The 15,368-nt window shown below is 36.8% G+C and overlaps 1 protein-coding gene across 1 annotated transcript; it reads left to right on the plus strand.

Moving 5' to 3' along the window:
• The first annotated feature begins 4,615 nt into the window (after positions 1–4,615).
• Positions 4,616–6,045, plus strand: LOC110680898 (mitochondrial ribosome-associated GTPase 2-like). Its single transcript, XM_021856686.1, has 2 exons — positions 4,616–4,904; positions 4,981–6,045. Exons 1-2 carry the CDS (start codon positions 4,764–4,766, stop codon positions 5,989–5,991), a joined length of 1,152 nt encoding a protein of 383 aa, XP_021712378.1. The 5' UTR covers positions 4,616–4,763; the 3' UTR covers positions 5,992–6,045.
• Positions 6,046–15,368: the final 9,323 nt, after the last annotated feature.

Raw genomic sequence — 15,368 nt, forward strand, 5'->3', positions numbered from 1 at the left:
GCACGGTTACGAACGCTGGCGACGAATGAGAAAAACTGACACTTTCTTCGGCGAGCTGCGAAATGCATCGCGATGCAATTTAGTGTCAAAACGCAAAACTTCTGTGCGACGCCCTTTTCGATTTTAGATTGAGAAGGATAGGTATATCAATGTGATCTCGCGAACGTGTCCCCATCCTGGAAGGAGAGAAACCTGGAGGGAGAAACCGATTGACTGTTTAACGATAACTTGCGACGATCGACGCGCCACATATTTCATGTAACGGAGGTTATTAGAACTAACTTGGAGGTGATGATTTGGAGTTATTTGGCAATTTGGAGGTTAAAAATCACCTCCAAACACTAGCGATTTTGCGGTGGGATGTTGACGTTTGATCACGAATACGAAATTTATGTTCGTCAAGGTGAGCCGAGATTCTGCTGTCACGAACTGTCCACTGTGAGCCCAGATCTGAAACAATGGACAAACATGATAAAAGCGCGTAATTGATTTAAAAACACAATTTGAATTGTATCAAATGTGACAAAAAATCGATTGAAAAGCTATTCATGCTTATTCGAAAGTAATATCACAATAGCACCTTCTATTCTGATTGAATATAAAGTATTCAAATACGCATCATTTTACTTTTTCAATAAAAACGAAAATGAAATGCATAGAAAACTTTGGCTCTTTTTCCATGTTTGTCCAGAACGATTGAAGGAACACAACAAAAGAAAACTACCGATTTTCATCAAGTCTGCCTTGATTGTCGTTGGCAAGCTGGAGTTTTCTGCAGTTCGAAATAATGTTGTGTCATATTTCGTGTGTAGTATCGGTGCCTCCCTCCCAGGGAGAAACCAATACAAAATTTCTGTACGTCATAGTGAGCCGGGATTCCGCTGTCACGAACTGTCACTGTGAGCCCAGATCTCAAACATTGGACAAACATGGAAAAAGCGTGTCACTGATTAAAACACATTTTCGCATTTCATCAAAAGTGACAAAAATTGAATGAAAAATCAATTCATGCACATAATGCAAGTAATGTCACGTGAGCACCTTTCAACTGATTGAATATAAAGTATTGAAAAACACATGCTTTTACTTTTTCCAATGAAAAATAATATTTGGTGTATAGAAAACTGTGGCCCTTTTTCCATGTTTGTCAGGAAAGATCGAAAGTACACAACAAAAGAAAACTAGCGATTTTCCCCAAGCCTGCCTTGATTGTTGTTGGCAAACTGGAGTTATCTTGCAGTTCAAACAAACTTTGTTTTAATACTTCGTGTGTAGTATCGGTGCCTCCCTCCCAGGTCCCATCATCTGTGAAATTCTCGCATAAATTAGGATCAGGACCTAAAGCTATTGGTACCCGGATAGAAAACGTATACCATTCAGTGAATGGAATAAACCAAAAATGTATAATATCCAGCTTTTTACGAGCGCTAATGGCTGCCGCAAACAGGTAGGGATCGATCGATTTGACGTTTAGCTTGGGTCCGTTGGGTAATAATTTGACGTTTGAACGGTGCCAAGTTCACTCGGTTTCATGGTCACGTAAATAACACGGCACCGCTCAAACGTCAACTAGTGAACTCGTGCATTGGTTCATATAAAACAACCCAAGCCAAACGTCAATTGACCGATCCCTACCAGAAAGCGAGCCTGTTTGCGGCATCCATTCAAGCTTTAATAGAGTAACGGTCGTATTTTGGACCCCCTAAAGAAGATATTTTAGTTTTTTGTCCCAATTTCACAGCGTAACCAAGTCAAAGAACATGCTAAAATGTACTTCCTTCTTCTTCTTGGCATTTACGTCCTCACTGGGACAGAGCCTGCTTCTCAGCGTAGTGTTCTTATGAGCACTTCCACATTTATTCAATGAGAGCTTTATTCGTCAAAGTTGCAATTTTCGATTTCGTATATTGTGTGGCAGGTACGATGATACTTTATGCCCAGGGAAGTCAAGGAAATTTCCATTAAGAAAAGATCCTGGACCGACCGGGAATTGAACCCAGACACCTTCAGCATGACTTTGGAAATTTGGAACTAAGGAAGGCCCCCAAAGCTATGTATAAGAAAATATCTACATATATTTGTATTGAATAAATGAAAAACTGAACTTAGTACTATACCATTTAATTCCGCTAGAGTTTGTATCTTTTGACAAATACGTGCTTCGACCTCAATATAAGGCCGTTTCCAGTGTCGTGTACTACACTCAGGCAAAAGAATCATCAAAATTCATTATTTTCACTTATGTTTATTTGCCACAAGAAATCGGTAAGCATTTCATTATTTTGCCTTATGATTCAATCTACATTTTGCCAAAGCTGTATCTTGCTTATTTCATAGAATACCATTATGAACATTGATATAAAATTTTAAGAACTCAATACTTCGCAAGTATGAAGTACATTACTATTTATGGCGGAAATTATTATTAACAGAATGTTGTTTTGAAGAATGTTATTGAAATTCTGATTTTACAAATAGACCACGCTGTAGTGCGAAGCGGATATTTGAAAAATGCGCAAATGATGTAATCAGACCTTTTTGATGGCTTATACTTCATTTCGTAAGATGTAGGATGGTTCATCATTTTCTATTTATTTCAATTTGCTTTCTGATGTAATCTTCAGCAGCATAATTAGAGACTTTTTGCTCTGAGGGAGACAGCATTAAAGGTGTCCATTAAATACACCATATTAACACTGGTTTCTGGTCGTGCTAAAAGTATGATGAAATTCAAAATTGCTTTCGTGTGTGCTACAAGAATAATCTGTTAATGGTTGCAAATAAAAATTCTTCATCATTTCATACCTACTACCAAGATTAAGATTTTCTTCTGCATCGTTCTTTAAAATCCTCCTGTTTGCAGAACACGCACAAGCACCGTAGCTGAGATAAGCTCACATTACCCAATTTAAACGATCTCGATGATTCTGGCAGCTGAAAATTGAAATTCATATTAACTTTACATTCCTTAATATATTTACTTAAATATTACCTTTACAAATATCTAAGAAAATTAGTCAGCGAGTAATGAACGTAAGCTGTTTAAATTCCTACAGAGCTAGACATTTTACGTTTTCATAATACTAGCCTTATAACTTTTTCACACTAATAACGGCATTGGAAATCATAAGGCGCGCAATGAAATTTGTGAAGTTCATTATGTTCAACTATTTTTTCGCTTATGATCATCATTTCAATGAAAATGACTAACGACCAGTGTTCCCGGATAAAAACGTATCATTCAGTGAATGGAATAAACCATTAATGTACAATATAACGTATTGGATATAATACAGCGTATTGTTATTGAATGTCGAAGCAACATTATTCTTGTATGGATATACAATTCAAAAACAATATAATATATTGTAACAGAACACTGTATTGTTTTCAATTGGTTTTGTACCTTACAATTTTGGTCAAATTCCTATTTTCGCGTAAAACAACTGTTGCTTTTTTCTATGTAGCTTTGCTGAAAGAAATAAACAAAACAAGTTCAGAAAGCAAGAAATGTTGGGTGAAAAATATTCAAAAAGTAAAAATAAGTAGTTTTTTAGAAGTCACTTGACATTAGCTGTAACGACGAATGCAACCATGATACAGTTCGTTGAATTGTTTTTGTATTGTACAACAATACACGAATTGCTTATCAAGACAATACATGAACAATATATCGTATTGTATTTTCAAAATGTTTGTATGAGAAAATATCTATATTTGTATTGTTACGATACTTAACCACCCATACATTATATTGCAAAAATCTCATATACCATACAGAGAACTGTTCAAAACAATATATCGTACTGTAATTGTATTGTCATTTTACAATATACTGTATTGTATTTCCAATATATTGAATGGTACTGTTTCAATACGTTATATTGTTTTTGTATTGTATTTTTTATCCGGGTTGATAGACTCAAACTCAAATCTCAATCAATACGCTCTCCCGTGAGAGCAAACTCATTGGAGATCTGCTTCGCAAATCTCACGCTTGAGATTTTGATGGAAAATCAACTCAATCAACTCAAACCGTAAAAAATGATTCAGTCGCAAAACCCGGCAAAAACTCGTGAAACCCGAATGTTGTTGTTTACGTTAGAAAGGATTAACATAATTTTATCAGACTAACAAGAAATGATTGCCGTGTGTGAGTAAACTGTGGAAATACGAGACAATGAGTTAAAAAGGTGAGCCAACTCATCCATGATTTTTTGACTGCTGAGTTGCATGATTGACAACTCACGCATGAAAAATCTCAAGCGTGAGTTGTGAGAAATTGAGTTTTTCACAACACTGCTAACGACAGCAATGGAAATCATAAGGCACGCAATGAAATTTAAAAACTATTATTATGTTAAACTATTTTCTCGATGATGATTATTATTTCAATGTTATGAAATCCATAATAGCCTTTTGAAATCAGTTTTTACAGATTTTTCAAGGTTTCATAAGGGAAATTTTATGAAGTTCGTTAATTAATTTGCCTGAGTGTAGGTGTCCTAGACTCAACTCGTGTAAACTCATGCATAAATGAGTTTTGACCAGAGAAATTTTTGAACTTCCCGTTGTTCAAAAGTGCATTCTGGTAGAACTGTCATACAAATCAAAACAACACAGCAAAATGACGTGCACGCATGCGAGAGCCTTGTTTACAAACTTTAGTTTAAAAATTTGTTCGTCGCTGGTTTCGTAACATAGCTTTGAAATATCTTTATCCTGAAAAATTATCATAGTTTATTGACAATTTACCGACAGAAATGTTTCCATCAATGCTGAGAAACCTGTGCCATCGGATACCGGCCCACCGGACGGTACTGTTCTTGGAAAACGCAAACTTTTCATCGCAACGTGTGGCAATTGCCCTTCGGAGCAAGAAGGCCAAATCGGACAAACCAACCGTAAGTTGTGTTCTATGACGGAACTTTAATCATGAAACTTTGTGAATTTCTTATTATCATAGTTGTTTGCTTGTAGACTCAATACTTCGTGGACTGTAAGCACGTGCGTGCAGTCGGTGGCAAAGGCGGGGACGGTTGTATCTCGTTTCTCCGGCTGTGGTGCAACGAGAATGCCGGTCCTGATGGCGGCGACGGTGGAAATGGTGGTCACGTCGTGCTTCAAGCCACATCGGATGTACGCGATCTGAACCACGTTACAACGCTGCTTTCGGCGGATGAGGGCGACAAGGGACGGAACAAGGACTGCCACGGGAAGAACGCCAGTCATACGGTTGTAAAAGTGCCGCTAGGAACGATTGTTAAAACAAGCAACGGAAAGGTGGTCGGCGATCTGGATTCGGAAGGGACGATGTTCATTGCTGCCCGTGGTGGAGCAGGAGGAAAAGGCAATCATTTCTTCATTAGCGATCTGGAACAGGCCCCTCAAGTGGCCGAGTTCGGAGGGCAAGGCGAAGACAAGTCGTACATTTTGGAGTTGAGGAGTATGGCTCACGTGGGATTCATCGGTTTGCCAAATGCGGGGAAAAGCACCCTTCTCAGAGCAATATCCCGAGCACGACCCAAGGTCGCTTCATACCCATTTACCACACTTAAACCTCACCTCGGGATGGTTCAGTACGATGACTACGAACAGATTGCAGTTGCCGATTTGCCCGGACTAATCCCCGACTCCCACAAAAACAAAGGCCTTGGAATCCAATTCCTGAAACACGCAGAGCGTTGTAATGTCCTGCTATTTGTTGTAGATGTATCTTCCGAGGAACCGTGGAATCACTACCAAACACTGATGCACGAATTAACCATGTTTAGCGAAGAGCTAGCCGATCGACCGAAGATGATTATCGCCAATAAGATCGACCTGCCAGAAGCGGAAAAGAATTTGGAGTTGCTTCAGCACCACGTGGACGTTCCTGTGATACCCATTAGCGCTAAGTTAGGCACTAATGTTTCGGAGCTGTTGAAGGAAATCCGAGTGGTTTATGATGCTATGAAGAAGGAGGATAAAACGACGAAACCTAAAGCGTAGACAAGAGATGTAGAACCGTTAAGTTGAATATATACGTTAATTGTCGCAATGTTACGACTAAGATGTGTTAATTATTTAGTCACCTATCACAAAAAAAAATTCAAACGTCATTGCTACGTGAAAAATCACGTAGATCATTCCAAATTCATTTTACCTCCACTTCACCTGACTAAGATAAAGATCACTAAACCATTAATAACCACCAAACAGTGACTCGGTAATGTTTACTGAGGTTACCTATCGCACTTACGTGGAATTCACGTAGGTGCCTAAGTTCATTTTGACATCTGCATATTGTACGTACATTCGGTGTAGCTCAAATCCTAAGATGGCGCCGCTTGTTTTGTGAAGAGCTTCAGAAGCTGCTGCTGCTTTAATCTCTGTGTAAGATTGATTTCAAGGTAAATATGCTTTGAATATCGAAGAATCCCTGCATTACTTCATATTTTACACGTGATTTATAACGTCTTATCAATTATAGCACGCGAAGGCTACAACAAGACAGATCAAACTCACAAAATTGAGAAAACAGGATTCAAAATGCTCAGATTGACAATAAAAATATCACAATTTTTTAAGCTTGTTTACATTTTCCAATTTGGAACTAGTTTTCTTCCAAAAGTTATTAGAAATAAGATTGATCTTTATTACAGTTAAATTTAATGCAAAACCATCTAGGTCCTATTGAAACGCTTCGTAAGGGCTACCGAAAAATCCACGTAGCTCTTACGTTTAACGACGGTGGAATGGACGAACTTCCAAAGTTCATGCGTTCATTCTGGGCTACCTATGGTTTGCTTAGGAGCTACGTGAAAAGTGCGATGGAAAAAAATCACGTATGTTTTCACGTAACAATGACGTTTGGATTATTTTGAGTGTATATCATTCATATTTGTAATTTCATCTCGTATATTTTATTCCTTAAGGTGAAATATCTTAGAATACAAAGATGGCCGTCACAATGGCCGACTTGTGCTCCTACTCACGATTTCAAAGGCACTAAACTGGAGAAATAGTTGCCAAACATTTCTGATCTTCTTATTTTAAGCTTTCTGCTAGTGCACAAAGCCAAAATAAAAAGTTGACTGTAGTTGGATGCTTTCTTCGCAAGATTTGTGCCTTTGAAGTTTTAGTGCAATCTTAGAAATTGATTCCAAACTGTTTCACCTTAATTCCCCTGTCCTTTGGTTCAGAAAGGGGTATGGGCGCGTTCTGCCAACTCGGTAGAGGCAGATTTCTTGTGGGAACAAGTTGCAACATGGACGTTCTATAGTGTCAGAATGAAGTGTTGTGCTTGTGGGGAGCACTTGAAAATGGGATGGAAGGTCATTACTTCGCATTCGTGCTTTACTTCTGCTAATTGAGGTAAATTAGATTAACTAATTATTTAACTAATAACAAATTTGTTCCACAGAGCTATTTACAAAACACCACACATGATCCCTCGCCTTTCCCAAATCCATAGGCAAAACACTTCACTACCGCTATATGTATGACTGATTCAATGTTTTTTTTTTACCTTGCATCATTCATACATGTAGTGGAAGTCTTGAGTAGAAGCAAAACTTAAAGAACCCCAGGTCAAAGATGTTGCGTTGCCTACTTCCCAAACTCCAAAACCCCTGGTGTATTATGGAAGGTGTGAGTTTTTAAACTTATGCTGGAGACTTGGCCGCTGACCTCCTTGTACATCAATAAAAAAAAGTATTTTTAACTCCTTAGTTCAGAATGTTCAGCAGAACTCACCGAAATATCAAGAAGGGTACTTTAGCTTGTTCCAGTTTCTTCAGTCATTCGTTCAATAATTTATTCAGCCATTCCAACAGTGCTTCATCCGGTAATAACTTCAGTCGTCTAAAACGTCTAAAAGTTTTTCCGAAGACCCTTGAAAGAGTTTCCTTTTTTTTTTTCGAGAATAGCAGGCATTAATTCAAACGTGTTCTCCAGACGTTGCCTATGATTTGTTTTTTTTTCTAGGGTAGGAGAATTAGGGGCATAATGGACACGTTAAGCAAATGTTCGTTTTTTAGGCTGTGGAATAAAAACAGGACAATCTTAAAAGACGAAGATAATGCTATACTAGATAAATCTCCACGTGATTTATTAAAAAAATACTTTGAAAACAGCCTAGAAATCATTCAATTCTAGGAAATATCTATCTATAAAAGTTTGACTTCAAAATTCGTTATAATTTAGATGATTAGATTGAAAAAAAATACACTATTTTCAAATCAATTGCGTATGAATAGTAAAAATGTCTCTACATGATTTATAAAAAAATAACTTGGAAACTAACATTTTATTTAATAATTGTTAAAATATATGGATCATTAAAAATTTCAATCTTTTAAGTTAAAATGGTCAAGTATTTAATTTGGTTTTTATTACTCAAAGGTATTTTACTAAACAGCTTTAAGAATTATCATCTTAAAATTTCGATATAAATTACAATGCAAAAAAATGATTCTGGGTTAGTAGAATTTGCCCTAAGAAAAAGTAAGAAAAACATGTTTTTGTCATGATGATCAAAAAATTGAACTTTTTTTTCTTATTTATTTTTTCAATGAAAAATACACAGTCCTTCAATATAATTAACAATGTTTGTTAGATAGTGTACCTATGAGGTTTAGGAGATTGATTTGAAGTAAGTATTAAATATAGATAACCTTGCCCTGTTTACTCTTTAAAATATTTATCCTTTTAGAAAGCTTTTTGAAAGCTTTTTGAAAGCTTTAAGTAAATCATGATATCCGTGAATGACCTAAAACGCTCATTCAATAAAATTAGTTTTGGTTTAAAAACAACTTTGCTCTCTTTGGAAGGAAATTGAAAATAGGTTCGATTACTGAACTCATCTCTTAAATAAGTCTTCTCAAGTTCAGCCTTAATTTAAGGCTAAACTTTGGAAAATATTGCTGTTTCATATGATTTATTTATTCATTCAACCTAGATGCTTCAAATTTATTATATTATTATCTAACTCAAAATAACTAAATACGACCCAACCATGTTTGGAAAAGCTGCTGGTAAGGATGGTATCGGAGCTGAACTCATAAAGATGGGTCCGGAGAGGCTGGCCATTTGTCTGCATCAGCTTATAGGCACAATCTGGGAAACAGAACAGCTACCGGAGGAGTGGAAGGAAGGGGTAATATGTCCCATCTACAAGAAAGGCGACAAGTTAGATTGTGAGAACTTTCGAGCGATCACCATTCTAAATGCGGCCTACAAAGTATTATCCCAGATCATCTTCCGTCGTCTGTCACCTGTAGTAAACGAGTTCGTGGGAAGTTATCAAGCCGGCTTCGTTGACGGCCGATCGACAACGGACCAGATCTTTACTGTACGGCAAATCCTCCAAAAATGCCGTGAATACCAGGTCCCAACGCATCACCTTTTCATCGATTTCAAGGCGGCATACGACAGTATCGACCGCGTAGAGCTATGGAAAATCATGGACGAAAACAGCTTTCCCGGGAAGCTCACGAGACTGATAAGAGCGACGATGGAAGGTGTGCAAAATTGTGTGAAGGTTTCAGGCGAACACTCCAGTTCGTTTGGATCCCACCGGGGACTACGACAAGGTGATGGACTTTCGTGCCTGTTGTTCAACATTGCGCTAGAAGGTGTTATGCGGAGAGCCGGGCTTAACATCCGGGGTACGATTTTTACGAGATCCAGTCAATTTGTTTGCTTCGCGGATGATATGGACATCGTCGGCCGAACATTTGAAAAGGTGGCAGACCTGTACACCCGCCTGAAACGCGAGGCAGCAAAAGTTGGACTGGTGGTGAATGCGGCCAAGACAAAGTACATGCTAGCTGGTGGGGTCGAGCGCGACAGGGCTCGCCTAGGTAGCAGTGTTACGATAGACGGGGATACTTTCGAGGTGGTCGACGAGTTCGTCTACCTTGGATCCTTGCTGACGGCTGACAATAACGTTAGCCGTGAAATACGGAGGCGCATCATCAGTGGAAGTCGGGCCTACTATAGCCTCCAGAAGAAGCTGCGGTCGAAAAAGATTCACGCCCGCACCAAATGTACCATGTACAAAACGCTCATAAGGCCGGTAGTCCTCTACGGGCATGAAACGTGGACGATGCTCGAGGAGGACCTGCAAGCACTTGGAGTCTTCGAACGTCGGGTGCTTAGGACGATCTTCGGCGGTGTGCAGGAGAACGGTGTGTGGCGGCGAAGGATGAACCACGAGCTCGCCCAACTCTACGGCGAACCCAGTATCCGGAAGGTGGCCAAAGCTGGAAGGATACGATGGGCAGGGCATGTTGCAAGAATGCCGGACAGCAACCCTGCAAAGATGGTGTTCGCCTCGGATCCGGTTGGTGCAAGAAGGCGGGGAGCGCAGCGAGCTAGGTGGGCGGATCAAGTGCGTATCGATTTGGCGAGCGTGGGGCAGAACCGAGGATGGAGAGATGCGGCCACGAACCGAGTATTGTGGCGTGAAATTGTTGATTCAGTGTTATCTGTGTAGATGTTAACTAAATAAATGAAATGAATGAATGTTTGGAAAATCGGCCAAAAATTGACATAAAACACAAAAAGTTAATCAGAAGCATATTCTGTCTATAAAATCAGTTTAACTTTCATTGAGAAACTGATAGTTACTAAAAAAATGAAACATTTAAATTTAAAAAACTATTTGTTATACTGTTGTTTTTTGTTTTAACTGTTGTGTTAAATGCAGTGTCCATTCTCAATTTTTAAAATACGGGACAATTTTAGCTTTTTAAATAAAACGACGGGACAGATCGTCAAGGTGATAAAAACAGTACTGTCCCGTTAAATACGGGACGTAAGGTCAGCCTATCGTTTTTAGACCATACAATGGCAATGTTTTTAATTTACCCCCGGCTAGATTTCAAGTTTGATGTTATTACGACGTGCTACATTCGTTCATGATGATAAAAATATATATATCACTATGAACACTTGCATCAACTTTAGTGATTCTAATATATTTAATGACTGTCAATTGTTCCTATATGTAAAATAGCTCTCACTCAATCATAATAGTCAAAAAGAACCTTTCTGGGTTCGTTACTTTGTTCGAAAATTAGATTCTTCCACGGCCTTGCTTATATGCCAATTTGAAACTAAAAAAAAACTAAGTCAAATTTTGCAGGAAAATTGGAGCAAAAAATAAACTTTTATACCGTCAAACATTTCAAATCCAATACAGATTTCATGCAGTGTATGAACTTTTGATGAAGTATGCATATTCTCAGATATTGAAGGGGAGGGATTCCACGGAGGCATGCAAGTCGATTCTGATCGACCATTTCAAAAATATCTGAAACTTTGCACAGTTTTTCAGTTCCATCTAAATCGTCATTTTCCGATATCAAATCTTCAAGTTGAGTCACGACTAACTTTTCAAAAGGGTGTATGTGAAAATGGTTCAAAAATATTCAAAAAGCTGCACAGCAAAAACGGTTCGTTCGATTGTTAGACAACTAAAGAAACAAAGTTAGACAACTAAATAAAGATTCCAAAAAAAATACACACAGTAAAAAAAGTTTTTTTATTGCATTAAAAAACATCATTTTTGTCACAAAAACTCAAATATCTCAAAACCCTATCGGAATACCAACGTAATTTTTTGAGGGAAAACGGTCCATTATATTAGCTATCTACCATAAAAATTTGGTGATGGTAAGCCAATAAACAAAAAAGTTATGACATTTCAAATATTTCACAAATTTGACACTTAGTGAAATTTTTTTTTTTTCATTGTTAATTTTTTTAAGGACCGCAGTTTGTTGCTGAATTTTTTGTTAAGGGTACCACATGAGGTTAACAAGTTGTTTTCATGATATTTTATTTAATTATTCATAACTATTATAGCATCTATTAGAAAGTTAGACGCGATCCAGTGTTGTGATCTAAAGTCTTGATAGTGTCATATTTTTTATTGTACGTAACTGAAGAAAAATTCTCTCAATAGTGTTGAAACCTTTTGATAAAAGAAACCTATAAGAAATCTAACATTGAAGACAAAAGCTACAAAAAAAGTTTTCTATACAGGTATACGACTAGTTTACCTGCAAAAAGTTTACCTCGTAGAGAACAAGGCGGGTCTATACCCAGGTGATCTAGTATACGTAAAGCAGGTCGGTTTTCTCGGCGCTGGTTTTATCCACAAAGTTAAAATCTGATTAAGCCTGGGTATAGACCCGCCTTGGTAGAGAATAGACTTTGTTAATCATATTTGGGAGAAAGCGAGTAACTTCAACAACATCAAAAACATGATAGGTACATACCATGAACATACTCACGAAAAAGCTAAAAATATACTACCACTATGGTTATAAAAGATTTAATTGTAAAATTTTTCTTCAGTCAAGCAAACGACACCAAACTAGTCAGTAAAAACTTAAAAGTGATTTTGTTTATTAAAATCTAACGAGCAACATGAGTAGTCGCTTTCTCAACTGTTGCAGGCCGTTTGCAGAAAAGTTCGAAAGAGCTACGAAATCTCACCGAAAGCACCATAGATAAACTGAAAGCGGCTGGTTATGCTCCAATGTCTACATTGAATACAAATTTACGCATTTGTACGTCCTGCCGTTTAAACGTTGACAAACGGGCAATCTGTACATCATCGGTGGATCAGGTTGCAGGAAGTTCGAAAACAACAACAACTGAGGAATTACTAGATGCACCGACAACAACTGAGGAGTTACCAGAAGTACCAAGTGCAGATAGTCTTGCCACGGTACCATCAGCGACATCTGTTTCAACAAATCAATCAGAAGATAAGTGCATCCAGAAGGTCAACATCGAACGCTTCAACGAAGGGATAGCTGGAATAAAAGTGACTCCGATTAAATGGACGAAGATGGGTTACGTCAATTATCCCGAGAAAAAATACCGTGAAATCAACGAAGCTGTACGAAGAAACCTCTTCAAATTAGGACCTGAGGATGTGGAAAATACAGACTACGATGAGGTAATTATGAATATGAAGAAAAGGTTCTCGAATCTAGCCACGACAAGGAAAGAAAAATTATTGATTTTGTCGATGCTGCCAAGCTCGTGGTCTATTCATGACGCCATTGATGAGTTCAAAACCAATAGAAATACAGCAAAAGAGGCAAAACAATTCAAAAATAACTGTCTTGCAACCAAAAATGCTAGGTCGAGTACTTCATTAACAGATGAGACAAAAGAAAAAATAATTCAATATTTTGAAGACGATGAAGTAAGTAGAGCTATGCCTGGCCAAAAAGATTATGTATCTGTAAAAAAAGATGGAAAGCGTCAAGCAATCCAAAAACGATGAATGATGACTACTTTGAAAGAAGCGTATACACGCTTCAAGGAAATTAACGAAAATATTAAGGTAGGTTTTTCCTCATTTGCAAGCCTTCGTCCAAGGCAATGCAAGCTTCTATCCAATTCAGGAACACATAATGTTTGTGTGTGCACAACACACGAAAATATTAACCTAATCTTACATAGTTTGAAAAGAATCAATTTATCAAAGGATATTAAAATGTTAACTGGTAGTCTTTTGTGTGAAAATACAACATCAAATTGCTATCTACGATCTTGTTCGGATTGTCCAGATTCTTCATCATTGTAAAATACTTTATTCGCTAAGTTTGAAGAAAATTATATTGATCAGTTATCATTTGAGCAATGGGTGACCACGGATAGGTGTGACCTAGAAACTATTGTAAAACCTGTAGATGAGTTTGTGTCATTTTTTTGCTTGAAATTAGAAAGTTTAATTCCTCACGACTTTATTAAAACAGAGCAATACCGCTTTTTAAAAAATACGAAAAATGCATTACAAGATGGTGAATTTTTAGTCATTTGTGATTTTTCTGAAAACTATAGCTTTGTATTGCAAGATGAAGTGCAGTCCCATCACTGGAACGTACAACAAGCTACAATTCATCCATTCGTTATTTATCTCAATGGAAGTACGCAAATTGAACATTTTAGTTTTATTGTAATTTCCGAAGATTTAAGACACGACTCAGTATCTGTAAATTTGTTCATTGCCAAAATGATTAACTTTTTACGCGTTGATAAGGATAAAGAAATCAGAAAGATATATTTCATGTCTGATGGAGCAGCATCGCAGTACAAAAACCGTAAGAATTTTTCGAGCCTATGTCAATTTAAATCAAAGTACGGAATTGATGCAGAATGACATTTCTTTGCTACGTCACATGGCAAAGGTCCTTGTGATGCTATTGGAGGAAACATAAAGCGCATGGCCACAAGAGCAAGTTTAGCCAAAGAACGTGAGCATCCAATTAAAACTGCAAAAGGACTATTTGATTGAACGAATCGCAGAAAAGAAGAAGATTTAACAAAATTATCATTTTGTTTTACTACTACTGAAGAGTACGAATTAACGGCATCAGAGCTCAGCGAGCAATATAATAACGATCCAAGGAACCCAAAAATTTCACTGTTCCATTCCATTGTCAGAAAATAAAATTAAAGCAAAACTATACTCGAACTGTACTGATAATGATGCAAAAGTGTTCGATATTGTAAAAAAATTGAATAACAATAAATAAATAAATAAATAAGTATTAATAAAATGTTTTCATGATCTCATGACGCATACCCAAATCCAAAACTTTTAAAGTTTATATATAACATTTAGAAACTCATCAATCATACTCTAAAAAAAATATCCTGGTAAAAAAAAAAATTTATTTTCGTGTAATCTGTTAATTCATTTTAATTTATACATATATACATATACATATAATATTTATACATATACATAATATTTATACATATAATATACATAATACTAATGAATACATGAAAACAACTTGTTTAATTCACGCAAGGCCCTTAACAATAAAATCAGCAACAAACTGCGGTTCCCGTAATAATTTACACCGAAAAAAATTTTTTTTTTCTACTAAATGTGAAAATTGTGACATGTTTGAAATGTCATAACTTTTTTGTTTATTGGTTTACCATCACCAAATTTTTATGGTAGATAGCTAATATAATGGACCGTTTTCCCTCAAAAAATTACGATGGTATTCCGATAGGGTTTTGAGATATTTGAGTTTTTGTGTCAAAAATGATGTTTTTAATGCAAAAAAATTTTTTTTTTACTGTGTGTATTTTTTTTGGAATCTTTATTTAGTTGTCTAACTTTGTTTCTTTAGTTGTCTAACAATCGAACGAACCGTTTTTGCTGTGCAGCTTTTTGAATATTTTTGAACCATTTTCACATACACCCTTTTGAAAAGTTAGTCGTGACTCAACTTGAAGATTTGAAATCGGAAAATGACGATTTAGATGGAACTGGAAAACTGTGCAAAGTTTCAGCTCAATAGAAAAAAATGAATTAAAAAATTTACCAAATTTTGGTGCTG

The sequence above is a fragment of the Aedes aegypti genome, unplaced genomic scaffold, assembly GCF_002204515.2.
Source record: "Aedes aegypti strain LVP_AGWG unplaced genomic scaffold, AaegL5.0 Primary Assembly AGWG_AaegL5_hic_scaff_1976_PBJ_arrow, whole genome shotgun sequence".
Classification (NCBI taxonomy): domain Eukaryota; kingdom Metazoa; phylum Arthropoda; class Insecta; order Diptera; family Culicidae; genus Aedes; species Aedes aegypti.